This window comes from Puntigrus tetrazona, chromosome 7 (assembly GCF_018831695.1).
Source record: "Puntigrus tetrazona isolate hp1 chromosome 7, ASM1883169v1, whole genome shotgun sequence".
NCBI classification, from domain to species: Eukaryota; Metazoa; Chordata; class Actinopteri; order Cypriniformes; family Cyprinidae; genus Puntigrus; species Puntigrus tetrazona.
Window position 1 is genome coordinate 19949792 of NC_056705.1, and position 19195 is coordinate 19968986.

Consider the following 19195-nt stretch of genomic DNA (forward strand, 5'->3'; position numbering starts at 1 on the left):
GTTTAAACCTAAACACGACATTTTACTTTGATCTTTGAGGATGCTCTTTTCTAAAAAACTTAGCATCAAATGCTTCCACGTTTCAACAACCCTCGAATGGAGCGCAGGTTATATCACGGTGTTCAGTAGGGTTAACACCACCCTGAAACTTTTTTATTTTTTAATTCTCAAGACTCTTAGCAAAGCAGGCTAAGAGAAACTAAATGGTTTGATCTTAACGGTCCAGTGAAGGAGCCACTTCAAACGGATTAGCACCGACAACGAGCTTGATCTGACGGTCAACAGTCATCTCACGGACTACAAAGTAACAAAAAGTACACAAAGGCTAACGGTCCAAATTCTACACACATAATTTAAAAAAAAAAAAAAAAAAAAGTGCAAACAATATATAAGGTCTGTTTGTTTCACACATCCATCTGTGACGCATAAGCAGCCGTGTACTTATTTTGGCGTACATATTCACACTACCCGTGTGAGCATCATCAGACTACAGTTTCTCGCCCACATAAACACAGTTAAATACTTATTTATACAATATTTTGCTATTTAATAGAGCTGTGTATCTGCAAAAATCTGGCAATACGATACATATCACGATACGATATGTTGCAATACATTGCGATACTGTAAGCAAGACGATATATATTGGGATGTTTCTTATTTTAGAAACAGAAGAATAGGATACAACTGACCACTGACAAGCGACGCAATATCGGGTTCAGTTTTGCGGGTGATTCATTGGGGTAGCTTGTCAGTGACAGTGGACATGCCTAATAATAACACGTGTGCACAATTTTCGAATGAGATGTACTATCTGACTGTAATTTCGGGTCCAGTTGCGGTGAAATACAGTGAAAGCCAGTGGCGATGCATTACTCGGGCTTGTTCGTGTGGTATAGAGAGGCTGATTGCCAAAAGCCATCCCACCCGTTGGCAGCACACATGCTCACAGCACACCCCTCAAGCTACTGCTGTGCTCGAGATAAAATAAGCCTTTTCTGGCAGTGCTATCAGACCAGCCAATCAATAACAGAGAGACAAATTATACAGCAATCCCATCGGTTTTCTCTTAAATCTATAACTAAAACCACCCTCAAAAAGAGTCTCGGAGCTGGACTCGCTGAATATTTATGGGAATGGTGAAATCACTCGCACATAGAAAAACTCGCTGATAAAGACCTCCATCATTCATAGGGAGGAACCACACCCAAGGAAGAGAAACGGCTGTGCGATTCCTGTCTAATCTCTAAAATGAGCTTCACTGCAAATGATCTGTGTCACGTGATTCTGCATCATGTACATTTAAACTAAACTCTGTCAGGGGAAAAAAAAAAAAGAAAAAAAAAACCCTAACACAGTGACAGATGAAGTCTTTCAGACAGGACATGAGCATCAATCAGGATTAAGTGTGGATAGGAGAGGCCGTTTCGATCAATTCAGGACCCATCGTTCCCCAGTGGCTAAATCAGATCAAAGCTACAGGCACTTCAGTCTGCCCACTCCACGCTTACGCACGCACGGAGTCACAGCGCCATTCACACGACACCCCTGAGAGCACATAGTGAGCTGAAGGATGAGCCGGCACTGGCAGGTTTCATTTAATACTGTCCTAACAAACACATAAATATAGCGATGATAGAACCATCACCCAGTTTCTTCCAGAGCTCAGAATATAAATCATTAAGGGAGAGTGAAATAAAGTATTATTTAAATGGAAACATTATTTATTTTGCAAATATCTTAACTAGGGTTGGGCATCGTTTGAATATTATTAATGCAGATTCGATTATGCTTCTGCTTCATTGATTCTGATTCTTATCGATTCGCAGTTTCAATTCTAACGTAAACATAGGCCTATGTATTCTGTGTACTCTTTTTTTTTTTTTTTTTTGCAAACCATTTCATTGCTGCTGAATACTATGAGCTGTGTGATTCTGGTTAACTAACTTTTTATCTTTATTTTTTTTTTTTAATGGAGGCTGTAGTACTCTCACAATTATGAACAGCAAATATAGGAAAACTAAACAAAATCTGATGAAATGTATGAATGGAATGATTCAATGACTCACTCAAGATCTACTTGTTTCATTACAGGATGAATTTTTTGAAGAACAGATTCAAAGATTCATTTTTAACAGCTTTTCGAAAAAAAAAAAACCCAACAGAAATTCATAGGTGGAATCGAATTTAATTTAATTTTTAAGTATCTGATTCCTGACTTTAAGTATATGATTCTGGAACTGGAATTTATTCTCAATTCCCAACCCTTAACCTTAACTTAAAGCACACATCTGGCGTAAATAGCTAAAACACCCCCCTCAAATGCCAACGAAAAAAAAAAGTTAAATAATATTTTAAGTACATTTCAGACACTTAACCCAACAGTCTCATTCATAATACAATATGAACACTCCGCTTAGAGCAGAAACTGAAAATCACTCATTCACACAGATTCTATCTGTCATGATCAATACAGTTTTCAAAGCATCAAAGCATATGCAACAAATTACAAGATTCATTTATCCAGACACTTACACTACTTACCCTCATCTGACCCTTTAATTTAAGAGAGATGAAAGCATATTGCTGTGAATATAATTGCGTCCTTAGTCAAAATCTAATCCGGTACACGGCCTCGAAAGTATTATTTGACATTAACAGACACTTGCACAGTGATGAACTATATCAAAGACATGCTATCAACCGGTAAACTTCTACGGCCAAATTAGAGCTCATAATATATTTCTGATTTTACAAGCTCAGTTTAACGGACTCTTCCATGTACCACTGATTCAAGAGGATACTTCACAAACAGTGACAGGAAACGGGGCTGAACTGACAAAGGCAAAGAGAGTGTCACATTTCACCCCAGAGAGAACCAACACCACCCAAATCATCTTACTCGTGGCCTGATGTCGCAGCTATTTCAGGTGTCCCCCAAAAGCGAAAGGTTTATTGCTCGCGTTTAACTAATTCATGAAGCTGCATGATGCAGCAAAGCCTTTCCTGTGTCACATCATCATCATCATCATCATCTTGACAACATGATGACATGACTACAGCCCTACATCCCTCTAGAGAGAAGACCCGTGTCCTTATGACCTCTGGAGAACAAACAGATGGGCACTCACAGGAATCAAATCAAGAGGCTCCTCTGATCATGTTTTTTTTTTTTTAAATAGTGTGTTGTTGTACTGCTGTTTATAACATTCAGCCTTATATGCGCTGAATCTAAGGACATCAATTAATGATGAGAGCTCTGCCTATCGACAGCCTTGTTATCAGGCACTCATGACATTTGAAAGTCTTTGATCATAAATTATAAACAGAGATCCGGAGCAAAGCACATTTATACAGTGAAAAATAATGATAAGCAGCTAGCAGCAGCTAACAGGATCAAATAGCAGCACTGAGCTAGCTGTCAAAGCTGCTTATACAACCAGCTGCGTACATTTCCACACACTTATAACGTAAACACCTTCATCCGTCCGTTCAACCGCTCGACAGCTCGACAGCTTCAGAGCAAACCATCACATAAGCCCCAAACAGCGGTTATGAGGTTTAATGTTAGCCGCGAAGAATGGGATTAAAATAGATACTGACCTCCAGGAGCTAACGCCACTGCTACCCGCTTTAGCGGTCTATCTGTGGCCCTGCTGCGGCGAAACAGCGTCTCAAATCGCGTTCGTCGTTACAGACGGTGGCGGACACATGATGTGACAGTGGCACGACGCGACGATCGCCAACATCCGTGTTCTGCGGCGCCGAGTCGGTCAGTGATGCAGCGACGATTGTGCCTGTAGATAAGCGCTGCTTGTCCTCCTCCTCTCTCCCCCTCTCTGCTTGCACACTGACTGTACTACAGCGACGTCCGAATCGTCATGGGATCGTTCGTTTGAACCGGTTCTTTTAAGTGAATCAGTTGAACCGGTTCATCTGGTGCGTCCCAAATCGCATATTACTTGTACACTATTGTGTGACCTTATTAAGTATACATAGTGCGAAAAGGTGCGTTCACGCAAAAAGAAAAAGTGCAATTTAAAATCCCGGATGATGCACTTAAATAACAAACAAACGCATGACTGTCGCAGCTTTAATTACGTCGAAAGGGGGAGGGGCTTTGGCTTCTAAAGGCCCATTCACACAAAGCACGACAACTAAAAATAACGAGATTAGCATAAACACAAGTGAACGATGTTAGGTGTGTTCGACCCATCGGTGTATGACATCAAAGTACCGCGAGAGCGATTATAATGAGCATATGGAGCCATCAGTTGTCAAGCTCTCGCGATACTTTGATGTCATTCACCCATCGGTCGCTGCAGTTCAGTTTCACGTCGAATACACCTATTATCTGTCCAAGTGACTATTCTTCAATATCGAGAAGGATTTTTAGAACTGTATCTTTACCGTTATCGTGCTTGGTGTGAACGGGCCTTTAGAATAAACAGACGTTATTGCTAGCTATAGCATTGAATTGCTAGCTATGAATAGTATTCAGAGCGAACAGGCAGTTTAATTGATAGGGCAAAATGTTAAAAACTATGTTATAATAATAATAATAATAATAAATATTAAATCTTTGCACTGTGATGAGATTACAATAAACATAAAAATAATGATAAATATAACAAACATACACAACTGACAATACATTAGTTATGAAATTTGAAAAAAGAACCGGTTCATTGAAAACGAGGTGTTCAAAAGAACCGATTCGAAGAACCGATTCGGACTTCCCATTACTACTGTAAGAGTCGAGCGTGAGTTCCGCATACAGCCGGAGGCTGGGCTGTACCATTCAGTCATCAAGAGGGGACACGCCTTCACGTTTAGGATTACAGGCAGACATGTGAACTCGACGTTTTCTGGTGTTTATTTAGCACTGACTGGTTGGACCGAGGTTAAAAGTGAAAGCATTCGTTGTGTGCTAGCTGGAGGGGGTTAAAATGGCAATATCGCACAGGCGCAAACTGACGTCCAGTGACGTAGGGGAGTGGTTGTTTGCAGATTGCTCAGAGGGCTTGATTGAGTAAACAAACACAATATGCTTCCGTCGGAAGCTCGTATTTCCTGAAATTAGGATGCTGAGAGATGCTCGCGTAACACAAATGCTAACAGACAGATCACTGACACCAATGTTGTAAGCTCAGATTCAGTATTTATTTACAGGGTCAACCCTGATCTATTAAAAAACAGCAGAATAATAAAAAGACAGAAACAATACGGAGGTACCCTGTTTCAGGTAAATGTATTTCTGTATAAAGAATAGGCTTTGAGTCATCTAGGTTTTTCAGCATTTTTATCAGATAAATATATACTCTCACAGAACAATAAATTTAGTCTACTTTTTAATTTATACATATAAAGCAGTGTACATCCAAGGACTTAAGGCGTTAAAACATAAGGTTGCATTTCTATGATGTCATCCTTCCATAACTCTCTACCGAAGACTAACGTTAATCAGAGCGATGAGGTCCACTGAGCTGAGAGGGTACAAATAAATTAGAACTACAATCAACTTTGCATTACACTCTGCCTCATGTAATAACATTCGGTTAGAAAATCATTTTATCATTTCAGTTTGGAGAAAACAGCTTAGAGCAGCGGGAGTAAACGATCATTTCTGTGATGACTACAATTTGTCCATGCCCTCTTTACACTTCATACGTGCACAAACGACGACGAGCGATCACAAATCATTAGGAAGATCACTGAGGTTTAACAGTTGGTTGTATACCAAGTTTTGAGTTTGGCTGCTGAACGAATGAGGGTAAAATAACTGCATTGACTGCATTTTCAAGCCCTTGCGAAAGATTGGAAACGACTTGGAATAAACAGAGTCCGCGCGAATCTGATCGGAAATTAAACGGATCTTGAGGAAAACAAATAGGCATTTAGCAATTTCACTAGCTGACAGAAAGGTGGTACAGAAACGTACGCGTCAGCGTGATTTAGCAAAGTCTCAACATTATGCACAGTCAGGGCAAAGAATGCCACAGCAAACCAACTGTATTAGTCAACCATAGAAACGATGCCTGTTTTTGCGATGTTAGATTCTATAATTGATTCACAACAATCCATGCCTGTCACAAAAGTGGTTTTTTAAAATCAGTAAAACCTGAATTGTATGTGGTCACGCCGGATATTTGCATTGTTATGGTGCATAATAAGACGTTACAAAGTGCTCTCATTTGCCTAGTCCCTTTTTTCAGAGCTACCGCTAAGAAACCTGGTCGTTGTTTCACATACATTGCCAATCTCTCTTGATGTAGATGGGACAGGTTTTATTCGGTGTGCATTCAGACTATCTGAATAGCATCATAACGTACAAGTGAGGTACAACAAAAGTGTGTTAAAACAGACTACTATATAACTGCAAAAAAAAATCACAAAAAAGAGGAATAATTAAAGATTTAAATTTAAATTATTTAGTATGTGTAAATAAAAGTGACAAAGCTATCTTCGTTGACGAATGTCTGTATAGAACTAAATATAATGATGATATTTATAAAAAAAAAAAAAAAAAAAAAAAAAAGTAACGAAGTACATAAATTATGGCCCAAGTTATTTTCTATTACAATTTCTACCACTGATTTTAGAAGATATATATATATATATATATATTTCTGCACGGTTTGTAATTTATATTCAGGGCAAAAATGACAAATTGATCAAGACATAGGCATCAAACTGAGTTAGGCATTAAACTTAGTTTGTGTATGTTATGTTTTTGAGAATAAATTTGTCAGCCCTCCGAGTACAACTGACGAGTCAAAAAAAAAAAAAAAAAAAAAAAAGAAAAGAAACTACAGCATGTTAAGTTGGAGATTGCAGTAACTACACATGAAAATGCAATGGAAAAGAAATAAATCACGGTCTGCATTAAGTTTTCAGAATGCTTCACACCTGAAGGTTATCTATCTATCTATGTATCTCAGTAGTCGCTGTGAGTTGAGCAGCACACCGATTCGGGTTAACAGCTCCAGTGACTCCGACAACCATCGCCTACACTGATAAGCACTTTCTAACCACTGCAAAACATCGAGTTGGTGTGCACAATTCATCTGCAGTGTGTTCAACCTCATAAAAATCAGGCCATTTGATTTGTCAGTTCTTCTGAATATTCCAACCAGCAGAAAACAGAATTCCTTGTGTACGATGTGATGTGCTGGATCAGTGTAACACGGCCTCGGAATGGCTTGCACTGGTAAAGCACTGATTGATCTCGTCCGTAAAAACCTTTGGGTGTTAACAGAAGATTGCATTTTAACATAATTAGAAACTTAATGCTTGTTAAACATCATGTAATAAAAATGAGCGAAAGGGTCAGTACTAACAGAAAACTGTTGCTCATTGCTATGCATGATCTATGCATGTTTATATATATAAAAAAAAAAAAAAAAAAAAAAAAATCAAATGGCCATCAACCATTTCCAACCAATCAGTGGAATCACAAAAACACTAAATAAACTACATTTCTGTAATGAAGAACCTTCAAGACAACCTCATGTTAATTAGAAAGTAGAAACCATTGCCAAAACCTGCTCAAACCTTTTGGTACTGGAAACATTAGGTATAAACAACAACGACTAAAAAAAAATAAAAATAAAATAATGACCACACTGTTTGTGGCTGCTCACTCAGTCTCTGAATCCAAACCCATCCTGATGTCCGAGCTCTAATGGCCACGGTCAAATAGCCATTATCTGTTCTGATCGGTCCCTGAGCTACTTCTGGCCATACAGTCTATCATTAGCACATTCAAAGGAAGCAGCTCACTGACCACTGGGTCCAAAATATAGAAGTCAAGAAAGAGAATGATAAAAGCAGGCTTCTCGTGACAGTGGGAGACATTTCAGCCCTTAAGGACGTCATGACCCCGTGTTCTGTCTGTAGAGGACCCCTGCCCACCCATGTTTCCCTGACACTGGCTCATTCTGTCCTGGAGGCGGAGCGCCGGCTCACTCGTGGACATCCCAAATTTCAGAAAGCAGAGGTGGGAGTTTCTTGTCTTGGAGGCGCAGAGCGAAGACTTGTTCTGAGTGGACGCTGCTCAGTGTGCGTAGACTGACCAGCTTCATCAGCATCCGGGGAAACATCAGATGATCCTTTGGTGGGGATTAATGAGCAGCAGACGATTAAAAATACACAATAAAAAAAAAGGTTTCATTAGATATACGGTGTTGTTATTGGTAAATAAAACTCCTAAAATGAAATAAAAATTTGAAAAACTGATAAAAAAGGCTTAAATCTAAAAATAAATAAATTACAAACACAAAAAATGTAAAATTAAACTGAACATAAAAAAACAGCTAATTTAAAATATTGATTAAAAATGCTATATAAATAATACTAAAGTAAAACTGGTTACAGTCAATTGTTATGTTGTTTGTGCAAAGGTAGAATCATCAGTGCCATCAACTGGATGGAAAAGAACACAACAGGCAAAATATATAAAGTTTGTTTGAAATGTTACATAAATACGCTACTGTTAAAGGAAATTGGGCACAGTAGGATTTTGTTTTTAATGATAACAATTATGATTCTATAAAAACATGTATAATCTTATTTCCTTTTCAAATCTAAAATAAATTGTATTAATTGAAAAAAAAAAAAATCGTGACATTTTCAGTTTCCACACGTCCTTATTTTGCTGAGTTAGATGTGTTCCTAGGTCAACATATATTGCTGACCCTGGAACAACATTTTAATCCAAAAATTTAGTCTAGAAACAATAAAAATGTTTCCTGAGCATCAATTCAGCCCATTACATTGATGTGACAAATTAAAATATATTAAATACAAAAGATTTTAATTGTTAATTATTTGTATTTTAAACAAACAAACAAACAAACAAACAAACAAACAAACAAACAAACACAGCCTTGGCAAGCCTTCGTGACTTCTCTCCAAAAAATAAATAAAATCTAAGCACAAACTGCATGACTTTTAAAAGACCAAACACTAATAAAAACTTTTTTTTTTCCTCCTTCTTCAAGTGTTATGCTTGGCCTCTAAAAGGCAGATCATACTCACGTTGGGCCGTTTTATTCGGATGTAAGAGTGAAGAGCGTCCACATATGGCTGCTGTAGTCTTTCCACTAACTCGTGATCGTGAACGTTTGGTCGGTCTGACACAGCCACACACACACACACACACACACACACACACACACACAAGAATAGCAAGAGTGATTGACACAAATGAATAAGAATGATGCTGCACTTAATTTGTTTTGTGAGAAAGTGCTTTGGGAATTAGTGTAGGATGGATCATTAAAAAGCTCTCAAAATAAATCAGCAGCACACCAGATGCCATTCTCAAATTAGCATCTACTAAATCTAGTGGGTTATTAAAAATGGCTGCCCCTTTTCAGAACAAAAATGTTATTAAACACTTTGACACTTAAAGCTTAATTATTAGAAATTCATAACAGTAAGCCGAATACAAATACTCTTCCATAGCAGGAGGTTTTGTGCCATTATAAAACTCATTACACGGTTTAATTATTTTGCCACTTTTTTCATTTCTTCTACGGACAAATGAATGCCTGATAAGACTCACCAGAAGACAAACAATATAATACTGGTGCTTGTGTCGAACTGACCTGCTGAGAAAATGTTGATAGCGATGAGCAAAGCGTACTCTGCCTCGTCCAGGTGGAGGTCATTCATGCCTTTTGAAAACTCAAAGATGGGGTTGATGAACTCAAACTGTAGCCCTGCAGACGAGCCAGAGAGAACAGAGATCATTTTAGGACACAACAACAAAAAAACGGGTCTCAAACAAAACCACACATATACTCATAAAGCTAAAATTTCTTAACGATAAGAATACATTTCACAACAGAGCTGTTTTCGTGATTTTATTTTAGCTTTCTTATTCAAAATAATGCCTGTATGCCCTAGCTATGACAAATCGCATTCTTCTTCATTGCAAACAACAACCCATATATTTCATCCAGTACCTGCTTTGGCAAAATCTTCCTTATTATAACTGAAGTCTTTGAGAAAGGTGATGCTCTCTATCGCTGGGTTATAACGTCTGGAAGTCTCTAGCAGCATGATCTACAGGAGAAAACACCATTAGTAAGCTTGGAAAGTAGGCAGCATAAGCTGTACTTGTTGGGTTTTTTTAATCAGAAACATTTGTCACCAGGTGGTATTTTTTTTCTTAAGTACTTTGTGTTACAAAACAACAGCAGAAACAAGTCAAACAACAGTGCTCCATCTGCACACGCAAAAGAACGTGACCGAAAACAATGTGTGTTAAGGGTCAGTCGAGTCCAACCTCTATAGTTGAGGTCTTCAGCAGGGCGATCTGGTCCTCTCTGGTGAGCTCCAGGAAGCCAGGCAGCTGTTTAGCAAAGTCTACGATCTCCTGCACAGACATGATGGCCAGCTCGGTGAAATGAGCAAACCGCTGCTGTCGAACCTCTCGGTTAAGTGGGTCCTGACTTTGTGGCCAAGGCTGGAAAACAACAGATCCTGATGTAAACTTTTAGAAGCAACATATCACAGTTTCAGAAAGATTCAGTCTACGTGGCATAATGCATAACTGGGTTTTTGAAGGATTTAATATGGGTAAAACGTAAAGGGCTGTGGAGGAATTCATGTATTAAATGCTTAAAGCTGAACTACAATAGTAATAGGCTATTTAGTCAGAATTCACTAGTATGATTTCAGTCAGACTATTCCAATCAATCAAGAAATGACAGTTTTGTCTGCTATAAATTGCCCCTATTATGCCATTTTTAAGGCTCCTGAAAGTTCTGGGAGTTACTTACAATAGGTTGACATGCATGCAAGGTGAAAAAATATGCGTTTAATATCAACTTGTTTTCCAGAGATTCACAAATGATTTGTTTGAAGCAGTTTTTAGATTCAGTCTCTCTGAACCCCTCCTTTCCATGAACCTGCTCTGCTCTGATTGGTCAGATGGTGCAGAGTGTGGTGATTTGTCTACTGCACACGGCAGTCGTCAGTAAAATGAAGTGTTTGTAGGCAGGGCCAAGTTGTTTATGGCCAGGCCAACATATATGTTACGAACGACTCGTTTAGGTTGTATACAGTCGATTCCTTATTTGGGGAGGCAATAATTTTATTTATCTTGCACTTTTAGATTTACAATACACACATACAGCTACGTGACAAACTGCATGAAAGGCAATGATGGAAACGGCATAATAGGGGCACTTTGATGCAAACTTGTAAAGCTCACTTAAATACACTTACAGTGACTTTGGGCCGGTCGAGAAAAGAGCGTTTGTTGCACTGTTTCTGCATGGCCACCAGTTTTTCGATCATCTCCTGCTGTTCAGGAGCCAGAGGGGGCATCTCAGGGGCAGGGCTAGGTGTTGCCACTGCAGAGGTACGTGCCGTTTCTTCTTCCTGTTTTTTCATCTTTTTTAGTCGGATTTGCTCTTCTGACAGCACGCCTATAAGACACAGAGAGATAAAGCTGTCTTTCAGCTTAATGCATCACAAAACATTTATAAATACGTGAAAAAGCTGTTGTTCTAAAGTTTTATTAATTATATATAAAGATTTTGTAATATTTTAAAACATTACTATACTTTGTATTTATCATCAAATAAAAGCAGCCTTGGTGAACAAAAGAAACTTCTTTCAAAAACAGCCTAGCGTCGAAAGGTCAAAGAGTGTCACTCACATTGCTCCAGCATGCCGGCCTCCCTGCACTTGCGCAGGCGACACTGCTGACACTTGCGGCGCATGTACATGTCCATCTCGCAGCGGCCTGAATTCTTACAGGTGTACTGAGCTCCTTTGATGACGCTGCGTCTGAAGAAACCTTTACAGCCCTCACAGCTCAGCACATTGTAATGAAAGCCTGACGCTTTGTCTCCACATACGCTACACACCTCATTCCCCAACATCTTGGGAGCAGGGCCTTTCTTTCTCTTGACTGGCTGACCTTCTGCACAAACGCACAGGACAGAAACACTTCCAACTCCGAAACTTCACAATAAATGAATTAATACGCTACAGCTTTATGAATGAGTACATTTTTATTCACTTAACCAGTTAGGCCAGTTCGTCCACACATATTCACATACTTAAAACTGACACGCATGTTCATACACGCGTAACGGTCACGTGCAACATGTTGCGTAATAGGTAAAGTTCAATTCTGCATTATCTGAATCATTTTACACTAGCAACGTGAAGCATATTATCTCTGAAATGAGTTCAGAAGTATGCTGCAGTCAAACCGTCTGACCTGGTGCAGGTGTGTCCTCTGTGGGGTACATCTTGATGTCGCTGGGCTCCATGAGCAGCGTGTCGTTCAGCTCATTGTGTGAGGTGCCGTATGAAGCCGTCTGACTGAGAGTCTCCTGTTTCACTTCTGCCGTCGCTGCTGAAGGGCCCTCTTTACTGGCACAGCACAGAGAGTCCCCTGAACACACATACCAGAAACACGCAGTTCTGTTACAGCTGGCTCCGATTATTAACGAGCGGTTCAAAACATCCAACTAGTCTATTTCAAAGAATCACTAGATTTTTTTTCCCCCGATACCTTTAAAGATACAATTGCACGCACATGCAGACACATGGCTTTTGGTCACATCGCATGCTATGTTATGAATGTATTATTATTATTATTATTATTATTATTGTTTATACAGAGAGTCCTTAGAACAAGTAATTGACACAAGGTACCAAATAGTTGAAAACATCTTGAAAAACTTGAAAACACGTTTTGCTACATCTATGGTTCTAATGGATGATCCAACCAGCACCACGCATCAAAGACCCATATCAGTTGGTTAATTGTTTTATTACATACTTCAAAACTCTGAGAATTTTTCATATGTTTTTAACCACATCTTTATATAAAACACACCTTTACACAAACAGTAGCATTATTAATCATGCTAAATTTATGCTATAGTTTAACTATATGTAAACTCCCAGTTTGGACACCAAAATGTAAATTTTAATCATCATTTACTCACCCTTATGTCATTCTAAATCTCTATGTCTCTTCAAATTATTTTCCTTTATTTAAAATACATACATTTCTTATTATTACACAAAAAAAATCTTTTAATAAACTAAATCATACAGTTTTGGGACAGGATGAGCGTTAGAAAATTATATAACTGAGCGAACTGTCCCTTTAAGAAACACTAATACAATTTCTATTATCATTATATTATGTTTGATATTTTGTTATTTCCACAATTCAACTTGTGCCATTCTTTTTAGAAGTAAAAAGTCACTTGGTTTGACATTTTATTAATCAAATGCAATGATATTCATTTAATTTTTGTGTGTGACCTGATTTTTATCAGGTCTCTCTGTATGTGAACATTTCACATTCTACTAAAAGAAAAGAAAGTCTTACCATGACCAACATCAGTGATATCAGTCGTAGAATGGGTGGACATCTTCCACACAGCCACTTGTCATAACGAACCAAGACTGCACCTGCAGAGAACAATTAAAGAACGATAAAAAGCAAGCCAAAGCTAAAGTCTTAAAAAAAAAAAAAAAAAAAAAAAAAGCTGTGGAATCAGCTAAACTGCATTAAACCGATACCATCTTTAAATCTAAAATTCAACGTTGCATCAAAAGCATCTACAAAGCAGAACAGCAAGCAGCACAGCATGTTCAGAATGCAACGACACACCTGACATGTAGAAAGTCAGTACACGTAATGTGGGCAGCAGTGGTCTGCCACTCTCACTGCCTGAACGCACGCAATGCTGAGCTTCACTGATGACTGCGAGTACAGTTCCTTAAGTACTTACAATTCTGTATGCAAAAACCACACAGTCACCCTTTCACTTCATGGGATTTTTTTTCCCTAACTAAACTGTGCACAGCAAAAAAAAAAAAAAAAAAAAATACAATTGAGAAATATTTGTCAAATATACTTTGCCAACTAAGCACGCTGTACGAACTATCTACTTGAGAATAGGAATTGAAAGTGCAAAAAAATATATATCGGTCAAGACTGGTCATTCAATGTTGCTTTGAGAGTTTTAAACAACAGAGAGGGATATTGGACTTGGGGACGGCGTTTAGGATAAAGACACTAACCCCGGTGTGACCAAAGTCAGCAGGCATATATTTTGTTTATGTACTTTTCCTAATAGACTTTCAAAGGTTGTTGAATTTCACATTAGATTATGTTTTAATATTACAGCTCGGACCAAACAGCAAGTTACTTGGTATGCCAGTGACCTCTGTGTGGGCAGTCCACAATAGGTTCTGCCTTCTCTGCCTGGGAAATGGTTTCATTGCAAGGCTAAAATCTGACCACACCTTAAAAATACGCCGATTCAACTCAAATTTGGCTTTATCAGCTATAAGCAAAAAAAAAAATAATTAAATACTACTTAAGAACCCCCCAACCCCCCAAACTGACAAAAAAAATTATATTGATGCAGAGATTCACTAGTATTTACTACTTACTTTGAAAATGCACAATAAACATTGTTCAGACGCAATACAGACAAATTTCCGTTACATATCCTAATATTCATTAACATAACTGAACTTACTTTCTAGTTCAAAGAAAACACCTAATTACATCTAAAATTCAAAAGATCAACAAAAAAAAAAAGTCAAAGTCTTTCTGCATTCAATAAAAACACAGCAAAAGGATTGGACACCCCTGATATAGCAGAATAAGTTCATGTGAGTGAGATCTCCACTTACCCCTAGCGTGACGATTTGTTATTGTCTGTCCATGTTGCTCTCTGCGTCACTAGCAGCACATCATGTTTATCCTCTCCAATAGTCTGGATGCCATCGGAGGAAACTTCTCTCCTATAATAGACTCTTCGCGTTGTAGCTTTCTGACTGACAGCAAAACAAAGAGAAAAAACAAGAGTCTGACTTCTGTTTGGAGGTAGTACAGCTTTGATGCTGGATGTTCCAAGAGATTTTATAAAAACAAGAAAGCAAGTGAGAAAATAAGCAACTGGAAAGAATGACAGAAGAGAAGGTGGTTGAGTGAGTAAAAGAGGGAGAGGAGAAAAAAGGAGGGAGAAAAAAAAAAAAAAAAAAGAGAGCAAGAGGGCACATGAGAGGTTACTAGCGGTTGTTCACATGGCTGTGAAATCTCCACAGAGGCCTGAGCTCTTGCAAGTGTGTCTCCCAAAGCACATCTTTCACACATCTTGAAATTTAGAAAGATATTGAACCACTGAACAGATGCTCAAAAAACCCACCTACGTACGATAAAATGTTTTATAAAAAAAGGCACTTATAGAACATATTCATCACTCGAATTATGACATTTCGTAAAACCTGGATATTATTTCTGAATTTACACAATTAAAAATAAGCAGTAATGAGAGTTCCACACTAGACATCATAAATAGTTTGTGCTTTAGCAGTCAGAGTAACGTCAACCAGGAGACAACCCCATCCCACGGTTACAGCTATGCCAGAAACTGATCAAAGTTCAGGTTATGTCACAAGCAGTACAAAACTTAGGAAATAAAACAAATAAAACTGAAACAGCAACTATAAAACCATTAAAAAGGCAGAAAGTCTAAACAATAATACACAAGCGTTTCTAAAATACGAGCTGTAAAGTAAAATATACTATGAAGTAAGAAGAATCTAAAGAAACAGATTTTGTTCATAAACTGCATGACAAGCATATTGTCAGCTGTAAGAAACGACAATGATACGGTCACAAAAAGGAGAAAGACACTTGGTTCAACGTTTTTTTTGAAGTGAATAGATCATCTTTGAATTAAACACTTGCACTGGACGTGACCTGAAGTAAACCAATGGCAGGCTTCTTTCAGTGTCCAATGTTCTGCACTTATCAGTGGGCTGTTACCTTTGTCCTGTAAACCAGTACGCTCTACATCTGCCAGATCAAGAGTCAGCTCATCTGCTGGGAGATATGATAGCTGGAAAGTGACAATGAACAACCGAAACCAGAATAATTCAGACTACTTATTACAGAAGAAATATAGCCCAATCAATTTGCTTGTGTTCATTTGCAACGCGCGTTTATCTCAAAGCGCTGCCTGAAACATTCGAACCCAGAAATAGGTTAAAGTTAAGATTCAGCTGGTTTTAGGAAGTGGTGTTTTCCAATTCTGTACAAGCTTCCTCTAAATTTGTCATGAGAATTAAGAGGAAGAAATGCTTACTATACATAGGACGTAGATTAATAACGCAAGGCGACAACTACTATTTAGTCTAAAAGGACTGTTGGCTTACAACAGGACATATTAAAAGCAAAGTGACATATAGAGACGATGCGTGGGCTGGTTTCCACCATGAAACAGACCATGTCTATCACTAAAAAGAGGTCTTCTTACAGAAAATGGCCACAAAATTCACCCACCATTTCAGGTGAGAGACAAATTATCTGAACTACATACGAGCAGGGTTTCGCGCTTGTGGTATAGTCTTTGAGGCATAACTTTCTCAGCGTCTGCAAACAAACAACTTGTCAGACACATAACTAGCTAAAAACAGCTTTCACAAACATTCAGACATGAATGACTGCACACCAACCACTGCTTTAAAATAACTGTATTACTAACATACGGGTCTCAAAGAAATAATGTCACAACGCAGTTGAAAACGGCCCAAATTTATGCACTCATTGCTGGTAAATGTGGTTTTTACAGCATGAAGCTTCGGTAATAACACCGATTATTCGAAGCTTCCGAGTTAGGGACTAAACATGTTCTTTTCTCTAATTTTAATAACAAACAAATCAGTCACAAATCAAAAAAATTCAGCACAGTAATTGCTGACACCATAAAGGGTTGGCTATTTAAATAAAAGAAGAATGAAAGGTTTGGAAAAACTAAATGATTTTCAACATGGCCACTCGCCAGCTTTGGAAAAAATGCATTCTGACGGAGTTGAAGTGGCCTAAACGCAAAGGAGGTGTTTGGCTGCAAACATCAGTTTAGGGTGGCACTCACTGCTAATACAGCCGAGTTCTCCTCCAGATGAACCAAATCATTACTTTCATGACATTCACTCGTGGACTATTCATATTCAAGCAGTACGAGGTGTCTGTAGAACAAAAGCGGGACTTTCCAAATTTGTGGGTGTTAATGAATCATGCAGCGAAAATGACGCCCCTTCATTCCTCCCCCCAAAAAAACATCACTAGGTTGTGAGCAAACTACAGATCAATGTGCAGCTAGCCCTCGGCCCAACCACATCCTAACCCTACCCTACTACAAGAGGCTCAGCTCACTATGTCCAGAGAGGAAGAACTGGATGTCATTTGGCTATGCATTAAGCAAATCTGGTAACACTATTAAAAAAAAAACGACCATTAAGACGCCACCCACTGGAAAGATAGTTCCCATCCGACTAAATGATTGGATATGGCATATGTCATAATTCTAGCATACTTCATACACTTATTTTACAATTATATAAAAAAATAAAGTCAAGCATCAACGTGATTAGTGTCACCATTAATAACACATGTAGTGAAACGACTGGAATTCCTCGCAAAGCGTTCTGCAATCTTTATCTGAGGTGTCCATTTCAACTGAACTGAATTTAATTTAATTCAATTAAGCTTTATTAGCAAAAATGTGCAACACAGAGTTGCCAAAGCATATAAATAATAAAAATAAAAATGATAAAAAGCCATTTTTGAAACAATAAAAATGAAAAGAAAAGGGAGTCAGTTTAAAGTTAACAGTGTGAATGGCTAACACAAATATTGCAGCTGGATTCCTCCTTTCTCCATTTCTAAATCGTGGTTACTCAATCTGTATTTATAGAGGAATTGCCTTTTTTTAAATGACGCAATTATTACTCCTAATTGAATTGTTATTAATTATTCACATAATTTCCAGCTCCCCCCTCAGAGCGCTGCTGGAAACACCGACGCTGGAGGCAGAAGTCACACAACCGCGTTTCAGTCCTCGAGGGGAAACAATATATTAAAAAAACGTGACACTCCAGTCATCCTAACAAATATCCGTAGATTTGTTAGGTGACTCGACCTGTCAAATTAGTGGACCGGAGCAGTTGTATAAACAGCTCGCTATAACTCTGTAACTACTCTATCGCACGCATTTCTGTGAAGGATTCCAAGTAAATTAGCCGGCTTTAGTCTGCACTTCACCCCAAATACTGTAACTCTTGGATTAGCCTCTAATAAACTCAGGACATGGTCAACAAGGCAGATTACGATTCATAACTGTACTGAAAACCAGTGTTGGTGGTGATCAGTTAGCCAAAACACAGAGTTAGCCCGGGTTCTTTAACGCCAGTGTATCAAAATAAACAAGAAAACAACTCCCGTTTAACTACCACTTAAACACCGAGAGACTAAATCTGGCAACTTTACGTTAAGTGAGTTAGACAACGGTCGTTTGATCCAGGGTGTTTACAAGTGTTTAAGCACCTAGCACTGACAGACATGTCTCCCATCATGACAGCTACACGAGCTAACGTACACATCTTATTACACAGAGACCCTGACGGCGTAAACAACGCGCTCGCGACGTCGCGTGATCAAATGAAAACAACGCTGATTTCCAGCGAAACCACTACCTGGCTTTGATGAGGATGACAAGATCTTTAATCCAGCACGGTGAACTTTACACAGGCGATGTGAAGAGAGAAACGCCTAGGTAGGCCGTGGAGAGAGAGAGCTCTAAGATGGCTACATACAACACAGGGCTGTTATTGTCTTCTGCCTTCAAAATAAAAGTGCCTTAGCGACGCGTTTGAACGATACATTAGACAGGATAAGCGCTATGAATATGTCTAATAACTCCACTTTCTATAAACATGAAAGTGGGAAATTTGTATAATTATAGTTAAATGATTATAAAGAATTAAAATACTCGTAAAAAAAACAACATCTGACATGTCTAAACTGGTAACCGGTAATATTCATTCCATATTTTATATACTCTGTATGATTTAGTGGTGACAGTTGCATCATTAATAGAAGTGTGTGAGCGTACATCATTTCTGTGATAAATAAATAATAACAATAATTTAAAAATAAAAGGTGTATTGTCACGGCCTTTGGAATAGTAGACTTCTGCCGTATTATAAATATATAACGTTAGGTTTATTGCAGAAATATTTTTTAAATAAACTAAAAAAACGAATAAATAGTAAAACACTAATAAATAGTAATATAACACGCCTTTCCGAATTTATGCAAAGAATATTTTACGTGATGGTCAGTATTATCAAA

General features: G+C 38.2%; 2 protein-coding genes across 53 annotated transcripts in view; both read right to left on the bottom strand.

Annotated features, from left to right (window-relative positions):
• The window catches only part of madd (MAP-kinase activating death domain), a 49309-nt gene extending 45443 nt beyond the window's left edge, over window positions 1-3866 (bottom strand). For 28 of the 50 annotated variants that reach the window (XM_043244385.1, XM_043244388.1, XM_043244384.1 and 25 more), the window contains exon 1: window positions 3604-3865. The gene's annotated coding sequence lies outside the window, so the exon portion shown is untranslated. Of the gene's footprint in view, window positions 1-3603 lie in introns of all 50 variants that reach the window. The other 22 variants (XM_043244373.1, XM_043244391.1, XM_043244392.1 and 19 more) reach the window with 2 other exon arrangements.
• Window positions 3867-5141: 1275 nt separating this feature from the next.
• On the bottom strand, window positions 5142-18671 carry nr1h3 (nuclear receptor subfamily 1, group H, member 3). Of its 3 annotated transcripts, none has more exons than XM_043245274.1 (11): window positions 18538-18671; window positions 14692-14835; window positions 13373-13455; window positions 12245-12421; window positions 11675-11941; window positions 11239-11441; window positions 10295-10474; window positions 9972-10071; window positions 9612-9725; window positions 9040-9134; window positions 5142-8111 (listed from the first exon to the last, which is right to left on the bottom strand). In XM_043245274.1, exons 3-11 carry the CDS (start codon window positions 13413-13415, stop codon window positions 7965-7967), a joined length of 1326 nt encoding a protein of 441 aa, XP_043101209.1. In that variant the 5' UTR covers window positions 13416-13455; window positions 14692-14835; window positions 18538-18671; the 3' UTR covers window positions 5142-7964. The 3 variants fall into 3 exon arrangements, with proteins under 3 accessions (XP_043101209.1, XP_043101208.1, XP_043101210.1); XM_043245273.1 differs by having other exon boundaries at window positions 14692-14831; window positions 18538-18643; XM_043245275.1 differs by lacking the exons at window positions 14692-14835; window positions 18538-18671 and adding an exon at window positions 13658-13777.
• Window positions 18672-19195: the final 524 nt, after the last annotated feature.